The sequence below is a fragment of the Bison bison genome, unplaced genomic scaffold (assembly GCF_000754665.1).
Source record: "Bison bison bison isolate TAMUID 2011002044 unplaced genomic scaffold, Bison_UMD1.0 scf7180017864063, whole genome shotgun sequence".
Lineage (NCBI taxonomy): Eukaryota > Metazoa > Chordata > Mammalia > Artiodactyla > Bovidae > Bison > Bison bison.
Genome location: NW_011494635.1, coordinates 4,438,165 through 4,450,943, shown reverse-complemented (window position 1 = coordinate 4,450,943; position 12,779 = coordinate 4,438,165). Strand labels below are relative to the sequence as shown.

General features: G+C 45.9%; 1 protein-coding gene and 2 pseudogenes across 2 annotated transcripts in view; all 3 read right to left on the bottom strand.

The window, feature by feature from the left end:
• Positions 1-4,316: 4,316 nt before the first annotated feature.
• Positions 4,317-5,537, bottom strand: LOC104986154 (annotated as a pseudogene).
• A 415-nt stretch (positions 5,538-5,952) lies between these two features.
• On the bottom strand, positions 5,953-7,697 carry LOC104985972 (annotated as a pseudogene). Its single transcript, XR_824981.1, has one exon. The product of XR_824981.1 is annotated as a V-type proton ATPase subunit H pseudogene (transcript).
• Positions 7,670-12,779, bottom strand: part of ANKRD16 (ankyrin repeat domain 16) — a 25,815-nt gene continuing 20,705 nt past the window's right edge. The window contains exon 7 of the mRNA XM_010836360.1: positions 7,670-7,845. Coding sequence (XP_010834662.1) covers positions 7,685-7,845 — 161 coding nt within the window. The 3' untranslated portion in view covers positions 7,670-7,684. The remainder of the gene's footprint in view (positions 7,846-12,779) is intronic.

Genomic DNA, 12,779 nt, shown 5'->3' with positions numbered 1-12,779 from the left:
AAACCATGAAACAAAAATAATATTATTTTCTTAGCTTATGGATATTGATGTGTATCTCCAAGTTTATTGTTTTTCAGATTTCAGGAGTAACATGGTGGAAGTTTGTAGAGCTGCAAATAATAAGTGAAGTGTGTTGGGATATTAAAAGTAGGGAATGATGAAGGTTAAGGCAAACTAGAGAGGCAGTGCTTGGCCTACAGGGGATGTGTGTGTTTTAAGCTTTTCTTTTTTTGAAGTATGGTTAACTGTCTCTCTGTGTCTCCCTGTTTATATTTCTATTTCTTTCTCTATCTCTCTGTCTCTCTCTTTCTCGCTCTGTCTCTGTCCTCCTAGCACTATCAGGTGGTGGGTTTCTCAGGGCTCTTTCTCTTTGGGGTCTTCGTTCACTTCAAGATGCAGAGTACCAGGGCCTGGGATGTGGAAAGAGGCCATGGACACAGCGAGGGACCCCCTTCCTGTTGCTCACCCAGCTGCATCCTGGAAAACTGCTCTGAAGATGAGCATGTTGGTCAGATAGCTTTATGTGCATATTGAGGTCACAGGCACCAGTCCCCAGGTAGGAGGCATGTGGGGACCCTGTGTTGCATAAGGACTGTCCCTCTTTTCCTATGACACGTGGACCTGGCTTTGACCAACTCTGCAGCTCAGCTGGTAGGCAGGAGAACTCCTCAGGTGTGGACCTTAGAGCCAGAGTTTCTATGGTGTCAGAACACTTACACTGCAGTTCACCCTTAAAAAGCCAGTGGTATATATTTTTATTAATTTTTGATTTAAAGATAACACGCATAGTTTAAAAAATAGTCATATAAGACTTGAGTATACAGTGGAAAGTAGCATCTGTTCTTTCTGCTCCAGACCTCCACGCCCCTCTCTTAACTTTCTTATGCATCTTTCCAGAAACATTCTCTATATATACAGGCATAAACTCATGTTATATGTTCATGGTAGCTTATTTAAGGCCTGAGAATTAGAGGATTTTTTTTTTTTTTAATAAGGCATAGGCCTTGCCTATAGAGAACCTCTTCAGGTTCTCTCTACCTGGCAGAGGAGGCAAACAGGTAAGAGATTTAAATGTATTAAGAGCAGCAACAAAGACATACAAATGCCCCCAGGGTGTGTAAAGAATTCTCTCCACTCAACAATAAAAAGAAGACTCAGTTTTTAAAAAATGAGCAAAGGACTTGAATAGACATTCTTCCAAAGAAGATATACATGGGGCTAACAAGCCCATGAAAAGATGCTCAGCATCACTAGTCATGAGGGCAATGCAAATCAAAATCATGAGATACCAGAACACACCCATGAGGATGGTTGCCGCATTGAAAAGTGAAACAAAGGCGGTGGAGACACAGGAGCCCTCATACGTTGCTGGCAGAAATGTTAGATGGTGCACCCACTGTGGAAAACAGCTTGGCAGTTCCTCAAAATGTAAACAGAATTACCCAGCAATTCTGCTCCTGGGTTTGATCCCTGGTCAGGGAACTAGGTCTCATCTGCTGCAACTAAAGATCCCATGTGCTGCAACTAAGACCTGGCACAGCCAAATAAATAAATATATATAAATAAATAAGATGCTTAATTTCACATAATGTGAATTTCACCTCTGTGAAAAACAAAACAAAAATGCCTATGAAATTGTAGGTAAGTTAAACAACACGTAGAGAAGTCAGGCCAGCGGAGGAGGAGGGGTGATTAAGTGCCAGGTAGGGTCTGGAGAGCCGTCTGGGCACAGATTTCCTCTGGGGAGATAGATGCTTTGTCTGAGCAATGGAGCTGAGCGCAGCTGTGTGCAGGGACCCATGGTTCCGTTTCCTTCCAGTTTACAAGAAGGCTAGTGCTGCTCACCAGGCAGACAGGCCTTCACTGCAGGACCAGCCATGCTGCTGGAGTTGTTTAGAGCTTGCTTGTCTGGAGGCAGGAGGTGGGGCTGTGCTCCAAGGACCCCACGTCCCCTGCCCCATCAGGGAGGTTGCACAGCATCAGGGGAGGCAGTGCGATTCCTGGGCAGGACAAAGCCGCCCTTGTATGGGTGAAGTAGAGTGTACAAAGTACATTCTCCTCTGGGGGTGAACTGCCACCCTATAAGGCACGAGGTTTCTATCCATTGAACAGAGCACCTCATTTTGTGTCTGAGGGTCCCTGGGCAGTCCTGTCCTTCAGGTCTGGGCTGAGCACTGTGCAGGGTGGGGATGGGGGAGGCGAGGGGCTGCTCCCTGGATGACCCTGACGATGGAATCAAGCAGAACTTGATGGCAGGTGTGGCCCAGGAGTTAACGCAGGTGTGCTCCATGAAGGTTCAGACCACTTACAAAAGGTAAGGCATCGGCACCCCCCCATTTCCCCTTGTGTTAGGCTTTCCTACCCATTGAGGGCCCTTTCTGAGGCCAAGCAGTGCCATGTGCTCAGTCGTGTCTGACTCTTTGTGACCCCATGGACTGCAGCCTGCCAGGCTCCTCTGTCCATGGGTTTCTCCAGGCAAGAATACTGGACTGGGTTGCCATTTACTGCTCCAGGGGATCTTCCCGACCCAGGAATTGAACCCACATCTCCTGTGTCTCCTGCATTGCATGCAGATTCTTTTCCCGCTGAACCATTGGAGAAGCTCCCATGCCAAGCTGATCTTTCCTTTAATTAATAGCAGACCCCTGCTTCTCTTCCCCATGAATCCTCTTCCACCTGCCTGTTCTTTCAAGGTGTCTGACAAAGATTCAAGCCACTGCTTTGTGCTTCTGCTTTGGCCGGGCACTGGCCAGTACTCACCATAAGCGGATTCATTTAGCCCTCATAATCACTACATAACAGAGGAATTACTAGGTCTGCTGTACCAATAAGGAAATAGACCCAGGGAGGTTGGTTTTTGGCCAAGATAAACACCTGGTTAGTGGCAGGATAGGATTCATCAGTTCAGTTCAGTACAGCCACTCAGTTGTGTCTGACTCTTTGCAACCCCATGGACTGCAGCATGCCAGGCCTCCCTGTCCATCACCAACTCCAGGAACTTACTCAAACTCATGTCCATCGAGTTGTTGATGTCATCCAACCACCTCATTTTCTGTCATCCCCTTCTCCTCCCGCCTTCAATCTTTCCCAACATCGGGTCTTTTCCAGTGAGTCAGTTCTTCACATCAGGTGGCCAAAGTATTGGAGTTTCAGCTCCAATGAATATTCAGGATGGACTTTAGGATGGACTGGTTGGATCTCCTTGCTGTCCAGGAGACTCTAAAGAGTCTTCTCCAACACCACAGTTCAAAAGCATCAATTCTTTGCTGCTCAGCTTTATTTATAGTCCAAGAAAAACTATATATAAACTATACCAGAAAAACCATAGCTTTGACTAGATGGACCTTTGTTGGTAAAGTAACATCTGCTTTTTAATATGCTGTCTAGGTTGGTCATAGCTTTTCTTCCAAGGAGTAAGTGTCTTTTAATTTCATGGCTGCAGTCACCATCCGCAGTGATTTTGGAGGCCCCCAAAATAAAGTCTCTCACTGTTTCCATTGTTTCCCCATGTATTTGCCATGAAGTGATGGGACTGGATGCCATGATCTCAGTATTTTGAATGTTGAGTTTCAAGCCAACTTTTTCACTCTTCTCTTTAACTTTCATCAGGAGGCTCTTTAGTTCCTCTTTGCTTTCTGCCATAAGGGTGATGTCATCTGGGTATCTGAGGTTATTGATATTTCTCCTAGCAATCTTGATTCCAGCTTGTGCTTCATCCAGCCTGGCATTTCGAATGATGTACTCTACATATAAGTTAAATAAGCAGGATGATGATATATAGCCTTGACATACTCCTTTCCTGATTTGGAACCAGTCTGTTGTTCCATGTCCAGTTCTAACTGTTGCTTCTTGACCTGCATACAGATTTCTCAGGAGGGAAATCAGGTGGTCTGGCATTCCTATCTCTTGAATAATTTTCCACAGTTTGTTGTGATCTATACAATCAAAGGCTTCATACTTTAAATTTATTTATTTTTTAGATTTTAATATATGTTTATTTTTGTAAAATCAACACCCTAGTAACACGGCCATGACTAAGCTGGTGCTGCTGGAGGCACCACCTAACCTCTGGGCTGCAGACCAACTACAAAGGCCCCTGGGCCACTGGCCCAACCACCCCAAGGCCAAGAGGCAGCAATTTGAATGTCACATGTTGGCAAAGTCTAATCTTTTTTCCTGCACCATGTGGCATGTGGGATCTAAGTTCCCCAATCACAGATTGAAACCCATGCCCCCTGCATTGAAAGCACAAAGAGTCTTAACCCCTGGACCAGCAGGAAAGTCTGGAAAAGTCTCATTTTGACCACACTTTCTGGTAGAACTTGATGTCCTTGGAGGGGACCCTAAAGTTTTGCAGGCAGGCCCCAGGGATGCATGATGCTGTTGATGTGAGTGATACTATTGACATGCAAGGGTTCAGGAAGAGGAGGAAGGAGGCCATGGAGTCACTCCAGAACATCAGGGTGAGGCCCATGAGTATGACCCCGCTCCTGAGAAGGTCAGGAAACTCAGGAGCCCCACGAAGAAGAGGGCAAATGAGACGAGCAAGAGGGCGGAGCCCACGGCCCACTTGTGCTGTGAGTTTGGGGGGGGGGGGCCCCTGCACACCTGGGACACTATGAGGAGCTCCAGGCTCCTCATAGTGAGGATGCCCACCCCTGCCAAGGTGGCCACGCTGCAGGCCACCAGCATGCCTGTGGCCAGCCTGGGCACATGGGCCTGACTTGAGTCTCAGAGGAAATGCAGCCCAGTCTGGATGGAGCCAGTGCAGAAGTACCACAGTCTGAAGAGGTCATCAGCCAGGAGCCATTGCCATCACAGATGGAGACGAAGTGGAGGACCATGGCCCGGGAGTCACAAAGGATGATGAAGGCTCGGTGAAGGGTTCTAAGAAGGACCAGTGGGGCCTCCTTTGGCCAGCAACCTGTGTCTGGACACAGGGAGCTTGACCAGAGGGCTCTTCATTCCCTCCTGCCTTGCTGCCTCCACACCCCCTCGCTCAGATCTGCTGGGTCTAAATTTAATGTTAATAAACTGCCCGCTACTATAAACCAGTTATTGAAGAAATGACATATAACATCATTAAGTGACATGTAATGTCATATAATGAGAAATGACCCTCCTAAATGACATAATATCTCAACAGAGTAAAAATGAGATTTTTGCAGTAGCAACAGTGTGTTTGCAGAGAGATGGGAGGTATTTGGGTGTGTATTTTCTATGGGGAGGAGGTTTCAGAAAAAAAAAAAAGAACAGACCAGCAGGTACTCAGTGAGTCAGAATAGCCGTGGCACCGGAGAAGGGAGTCTTAGCATCAAAGAAGGGCCAGCATTAGTCCCAGGAAGATGGGCATTTAATCTTTATTTTTATCATGGGTTGTCTTTACTTCTGATCAGTGCGTTCTTTTCTTTAATAACTAAAGCAGATGTACAATGTATGTTTGATAGGCCATACGCAGGCTATTTTAGTTAGCATAAAATTTGAGTTAATTCAGGGATAAGCCAGAATGACTTCCCCATACCCCAGCAGATGAACATTTCTTTTATCAATCTGTTCTTGAGTTTTCTAAATATATAAACTATTTAATTCCTTAACATAGGACACATACTTTCCCACAAAAGAATGAAACTTATTACCTGCTAGGAGTTTCACATCTCTGCTCTCATAATACTCCAAGTTCCTGATTCTATCTTTATTTTTATTTACTTATTTTTTAAATTAATTTTTACTGGGGTATAGTTGCTTTGGGGGCTTCCCTGATGCCTCAGCAGGCAAGAATCTGCCTGCCAATGCAGGAGACACAGGTTTTTTTGTTTGTTTGTTTGTTTGTTTTGAATTCAAAACATTTATTTACCATTCACTACTCTGCAAATACAATTCTCCCAATTCAGTTGGGACAAAAGGTACTTTTGTTACAGTTCAAGTCAGGAACAAGGAAAGAGAAAAAATGTATTTGGAGTGAGAATGTTTTAATAACCCTATATTCATTCCAGAGAACAATAAATAAAGAAATTACGAGCAGTATATGCAACAGTAATATTTTCCTTAGATACAGAAAGCACCTACTTTAAGACAAATTAATGGGAAATCAGCATTGGGAAAAGCTACACAACAGAAGAAAATGACACATAAATGAGGAATGGTTTGAGCTTGACCGCAGTTACTGAGACCCACTCCAGGTCTTCTATCCCAGGTGAGGGGGCGGCTGGAGATCCAAGGGAAGCCCTGAGAGCCCATTCAGCTCCGGGCAGCTGCAGTCTGCGGCTGTTCAGACTGGAGTTGTTTACCAAGATATTCCCAGTTGTGCACCATGAGCTTCTGTACAGCCAGGAGGGCGTTGTAACGCACCTGCTGGTCCTCGTGGTTCATCACCCGCTGCTTCCCACCCAGCTGTTCCATGACCCGCTTGCCTCGTAGGTAATGGCGCACATACTCCCCAACGTCATGGGCGGCAACAGCTAAGACTTGGGGATCGTCAGACACCTCCAGAAGTTCGGTCAAAATTTTCAAGAGCTCATCATTCTTTTCATTTAACCTCGCAGCATTCTCTCTCCAAAATTTCTCAGATTTGTGCACAGGACTCCACTCCAACCTTCCAGACTTTAGTTCTGAACTGTATTCATCAAATGAGCTGAGATCCTGGACACTTTCACCGAGTTTCTCCAAGAGGAACTTTATATCCTCACTGATGTCTTCGTCGTCGTACTTCTGCTGCTCCAAGTTCTCCAGCTGTTTCAGGACTTTGCACTGAATCATCGCCAGGGCATACTCTTGGCGAGTTTCTCGTTCAACTGACTTTTCTAAGAAGTTACGGAATGCTGCGAGGATGATCCTCGTCACCTTCTCTTTGACCGACTCCTGCAGGATGTCGGACAGGACAGGGATGATGTAGCGCCTCAGGTGTTTACACATCTGTGGGCTGAAAGCCAGGAGCCACACGGAAAAGATCATCTGATACTGGAGCTGAAAGCCACACTTGTTACTCAGAACGCCCATGATGCAGTTCACCCCGTCTGCCTCCACCCAGGCGAAGCGGTACTCATTGACTCGGAGCATCAGCTGCAGACACCCCGCCACGCACTGCACATACTGGGAACTATCGCTTGAAGAGACTGTTTCTGTTTCAGCAGAGATACCGCTACCACACAGTTTCTGTGAACTCAGTTGAGTCTTTATCCAATTGAAATAGTAATTCAAGTCGCTGCCTTTCATCAGTTCTTTTCCCCAAGCTGGTAACTTGGCAATAATTCTTGCTGCCATATGAACAGTAAAGAGATCCTGGCGATTCAGCATCGGCAGGAAGTAGGACCAGGCAGTGTTCTTGCTACGTTTAGCATAGTCAAAGAAAATGCTAACACGCTGGTGATTTTCCTGCAGTGTATCATCCACCAGGGTGAGTATGTACTGAACTGGTCTGCTCTTTGGAAATAGGAGTCATCCGATTTATAAATGTCTTAGCACACTGACTGCCTTCAGTCTGAAGCATCTCCTGCTTCTCCTCAGGACTTCTTTTCATCTCAAATCTTTGAATGAACTCGCAGTCTTCAGAAGAAATCATCTGCCCCTGCAGGTAGGACTGCCAGTTCACTTTGTTCGCACGGACTTCCGCAGCCTTGGCGGCAATGATGTTGTTGGGAACAGCAGCATCCACAGCGCCCCGAATATCCATCTTGGTCATCTAAACTTATGATCTTGACTGTTCTTCTACCGATCCAAAAGAGGCAGGAGGACGCGGCAGTCCGGGCGCCGAGTCACAGCCGAGTCGGGGGTCCTCCCGGTCCGGAGGCCTGGGCGGCTGCGGCGGCGGCGGGTCCCGCACAGAGGAGACGTTGAGGGCGGAGTAGGCTGGAGGGAGGAGACACAGGTTTGATCTCTGGGTTGGGCAGATTCCCTGGAGAAGGGAATGGCAAACCACTCCAGTATTCTTGTTCTGGGAAATCCCATGGACAGAGGAGCCTGGCAGCTCCTCTGCCAGGCTGGCAGCCTGGCAGCCCATGGGGTCACAGAGAGTCAGGCACAGCTTAGTGAGCAAACAGCAACATAGGTGCTTTATAATATTGTGTTCGTTTCTACTGCACAGCAAAGTGAATCAGCTATGTGTACATTTATCACCTCCTTTGGGGGTTTCTTTCCCATCTAGGTCACCACAGAGCACTGAGCAGAGTTTCCTGTGCTGTTCAGTAGGTTCTCAGCAGTTATGTATTTTATACATAGTGTCAGTAGCATATGTGTGTTGATCCCAGTCTTCCAATTCTTCACCCCATCTGTATTTTTAAATAGTGATGTGTTTGTAGCATCTACACCTGACAAGTCTTGTAGGGTAGCAGTATCCCGGATGACCTGCAGGAAAAAACAGTCCACTTCCTGTCCGGCCCCAGAGGAATTGAGAGCACAGTGAGGTAATGTTTAGTTTCTCAATCGTGTCCAACGCTTTGCAGCCCCATGGACTGTACCCCACCAGGCTCCTCTGTCCATGGAGTCCATTCTCCAGGCAAGAATACTGGAGTGGGTTGTCATGCCCTTCTCCAGGGGATCTTCCCAATCCAGGGACTGAATTTATGTCTCCTGCATTTGCAGGCAAAATCTTTACCAGTGAGCCACCAAGAAGCCCTGAAGTAAAGTTACCAGTTGGCTAAATGCTGTCACAAACCAACGGACACCACACCCAGCAGAGCCCTCCACACCCTGCCCCTGGGATTCCCAGATGCTGTGACAAAACAGACCCAGGACAGGGAAAGGGAATTCTGCTCTTTATAAAAGTATCTGACAGAAATGAAAGCCTTTTGCTTTTTCAGGAAGGTATTTAAAATGTGTACAAAAGGCCTACTTACATTTAACTGTAAATGACAAAGCAACCAGAGGGTTTTGCAATGACAGGTTGTCTTGACACATTTGCTGTTTAGTCATGCCCATTTCATAGGGCCTGGCAGCCCCCAGCAGCCCTCGGTAGCAGGGATTCCATGCGAAGTTCTGGGTTAAATGAACAAGTGATGAGAAGTGTGTGCAGATGGACAAAGGCAGGCAGGAAACATGAATAAAGGGCAAACACTGTATTTGTGCAATAAGAGTACGATGACATTGAAGCCCCTGAAATTGCCTTTTGGTGTGACTAAAATGCTATTAGATAAATTTAAGGTGAAAGTATTCACCTGCAATCATACCTACTCAATGAAGCCTTGTCTAGCAGTTATGTAGTACACAGTTTGTCTATAAAGAAGTAGCATGGAAGGATGTCCAAGATATAGTTATGAGAAAAAAGAAAGTGAACTCCCAAAAGAAAGTATTAAATCATGATCGGATTTTTTTAAAACTCCCCCCACCGCACAAATGTATACCCTCCCTGGTGGCTCAGTTGGTAAAGAATCTGCCTGTAATGCAGGAGACCTGGGTTCAATCCCTGAGTCAGGAAGATCCCCTGGAGAAGGAAATGGCAACCCACTCCAGTATTCTTGTCCTAGGAAAGAAGTCTCATGGGCAGAGGAACCTCGTGGGCTACAGGCCATGGTGTCACAAGAGTTGGAGATGACTTAGCGACTAAACCACATAAATATATATATATATTTGGTTACACATATACAGAGAAAAATCTGGAAAACTGTCCACTAAACCATTTGCTCTGGTTGGTTCCAGGAAGGCTATCAGGGAACTTTCATTTTCCGTGTTTGTAGTTCTGTATTGTTTGCATTATTTCCGTACATACACTTTATTTTCATAAACATTTAAAATCTTAAGCCTTTTCTTCTATGTTTCCCTGCACTTGATCATATCTTAATTTTGTAGTTAGGAATAAAAAATGCAAATCACCCATTTTATTTTATTTTTAGTGTCTTTTTGAAATATAGTTTTTATTTTCTATTAGAGCATAGCTGATTTACAACATTGCGCTAGTTTTAGGGTTTACAGTAAGGGATTCAGTTACACATATACATCCACTCTTTTTAGATTCTTTTCCCAAATAGGTTATTACTACAGAATATTGAGTAGAGTTCCCTGTGATACATAGCAGGTCCTTGTTGAATGAATCACCCATTTTAGCTACACCTTTTTTGTTTTTTGGTAACTGCATTAAAAAATAGTCTAATTCTTGGCTCTGGGCCTCACGCTGAGGTCAGCACAGACTCAATTCTGAACCAGCACTGTATTTAGCTTTTCACAACTCACTGGGCTCTCAGGTGGGAAGAGTAGCTGTTCTTCCTCCTGTAGTGAAAATGTGGAATCACCATATATTTTCATCTGTGTAAGTACTAATTTCCTCCCATAGCTGTCTTCTCTCTCTCTCTCCTTTCTCCTTCCTGTTTATCTGGGCGGAAGCTGGCTGTGCTTGTCTAGCATGGACTCAGGAAGGATGGAGACCACCTCAGAGGGGATAAAGTAGAGAAACTGGACCTCATCACTGGTCTTTTCAACATTTATCTGTGAGCTCTCTCTCCCTCTCTCTTTTTCTAAAACATTGTTTTTAATTGAAGGATAATAGCTTTATTATCAAACAATATTGTGTTGTTTTCTGCCATACAGCAACAAGAATCAGCCACAGGTACACGTATGTCCCCTCCCTCCCACTTCCCACCCTGTCCCATCCCCCTAGGTTGTCACAGAGCTCTGGTTGGAGTTCCCTGAGTCATCCAGCAAATTCCCACTGGCTGTTTCACATGTGGTAGTGTGTATGTTCCCACGCTACTCTCTCCATTTGTCCCCCTCTCTCTCCCCTCTCCTCCGCCCAGATCCATGAGTCTGTTCTCTGTGTCTGCATCTCCATTCCCGCCCTGCAAATAAGTTCATCCATACCATCTTTATAGATTCCATATATACGCAATTTTCCTCTTCACTGTGAGTCTTTGCTGGTCCAGGAATCCTGCAATTCTGAGCCTGGGGGTTTGTTTCTCATCTCACACGTGGGTCAACCCAAAGGAGCCCCTGCCTCCAGGAACCTCCTCTTCCCTCCTGGAGGCAGTGATGTCTTCTTTCTAGGGGAGCACCTTCTCAAATCTTGGCACTAAACACACTCTAAATCACAGCCTCAGCATAACCTCTTACTTCACTCAGAGGTATTTTTCGAGTCTTCCTGTAGAACTGAGTATTTCACTTACAACGTAGCCTTGGACCTATTTACTCTCCAGTCGGCCAGGGGGACCATCTGTCTTGAGATTTGCTCTGGTGAAAATACCTAGAGAACTGAGTCTTGTTACTGATTTGAAAACCACTTGTAAAGAAGAACTGATTAACTGATTCCAGGTGTTTTGTGGGTTGATCTTTTTTTTTTTCTTTTTCTGTCCCTCCCTGTCCCTGCCCCTCACACTTCCTCATGGGCTAATCCTTTTAAAGGTTGTTACTTGCCCACAGATCCAGGAGATGGTGAAGGACAGGGAAGCCTGGCGTGCTGCAGTCCATAGGGTCACAAAGAGTCAGACAGGACTGAGCAACTGCAGCTTGCCTACAGAGAGCACCACCCCATCTTTGGATTAAAGAAGAGGGAAGATTATTGTTTATCCCTGAGCTGTGGGGACCCCTGTCCCATCTTTGGACTCTAGTGAGTGGGTGAACCAGCCCAGGCTGTTGCAGTGGGTTGCAAAGCTGGGACGTCTGAGAAGTGCCGTCACAAGCTGCTGCTTCTCTGCCCCTGCCCCCACGATACCTTGACTTTTGGAAAAAATATGGCAAAGATCAATTAACCCCAGTGATGCGAGTGGTGGAACAGTGCCGGGTACACGCCCTCAGGCTCTGCAGCTTCCCCTCCTGTGAGCTCCTTTGATTTGGAGAAATGACACTGAGGTGAAAACCAAAAGGCAAAGCAGGGGAAGTGTGGTCAGGCTGCTTAACTGTCTTGTTGTTAGCAACCCACTTTCGGTCCAGATTGACGCCTGGATAGTAAAAGTGTTTGCTTATTATGTTCTATGTGCTGGAAAAAAAAAAAAAAGAGTAAGACCTGTGTGTGTGTGTGTGTGTGTGTGTGTGTGTGTGTGTGTGTGTGTGTGTGTGTAGGAAATACACCGCACCAGGAAGTCAAGCTCCTTGCTGAGGCCAGTGAGAAGAGGTCAGATAATTTCTCAGGCTTTTCTTTCCCTGGATTATATTCAGGAAGCTAGAGGGGAAACTGAAGTTCCTGCCTTGGCACATTCTCACTGATATTTATTTATTAAAACTTTTTATTTATTTCTCTTGGCTGCACCAGGTCTTAGTTGCGGCATACAGGATCTAGTTCCCTGACCAGGGATCGAACCTGGGCCCCTTGCCTTGGGATGCGGTGTCTCAGCCACTGGACCAGCAGGGAAGTCCTTGTCACTGATATTTAAAAGAGAGAAAACCTCTCGATTATTGGAAAGAAGCAGTGATGCACTCTGATGCCTTCAAGAGCTCACGTCTGGCTGACTGGACATGCAGGGAGCGTCAAGCCCAAGACTTCAGAGGGCAGGGGGCCAGGTGGGTTTTCAGATGCTTGGCTGAAGAGCAGACAAGTTATTGAACTTTGCTCAGCCTTGATTGGACTGGATGGACTCTTAGACTTAAAAATCTAAGAAATTTTGATAACACTGTTCTCTGTTGCAATTGGGGAGACCGATACTACATGACAAGCAGTGGCGATGCTTTTAATGACAGGTTACAAAGCAAATAAGGATGTCAGAGAGCCAGCCCTTCCCTAAGTGCCTTCAATGTGCCTTCTGGCAGGTGGGCATTGTGGCCTTTCTACAGATGAGAACATTGAGTCACTTGGTCTGAATTCTCCTGGACGGGGAGTTGCAGGGTTGTGTTTTAAACAGAGTTCTCTGCTGCCAAAGTCCGCT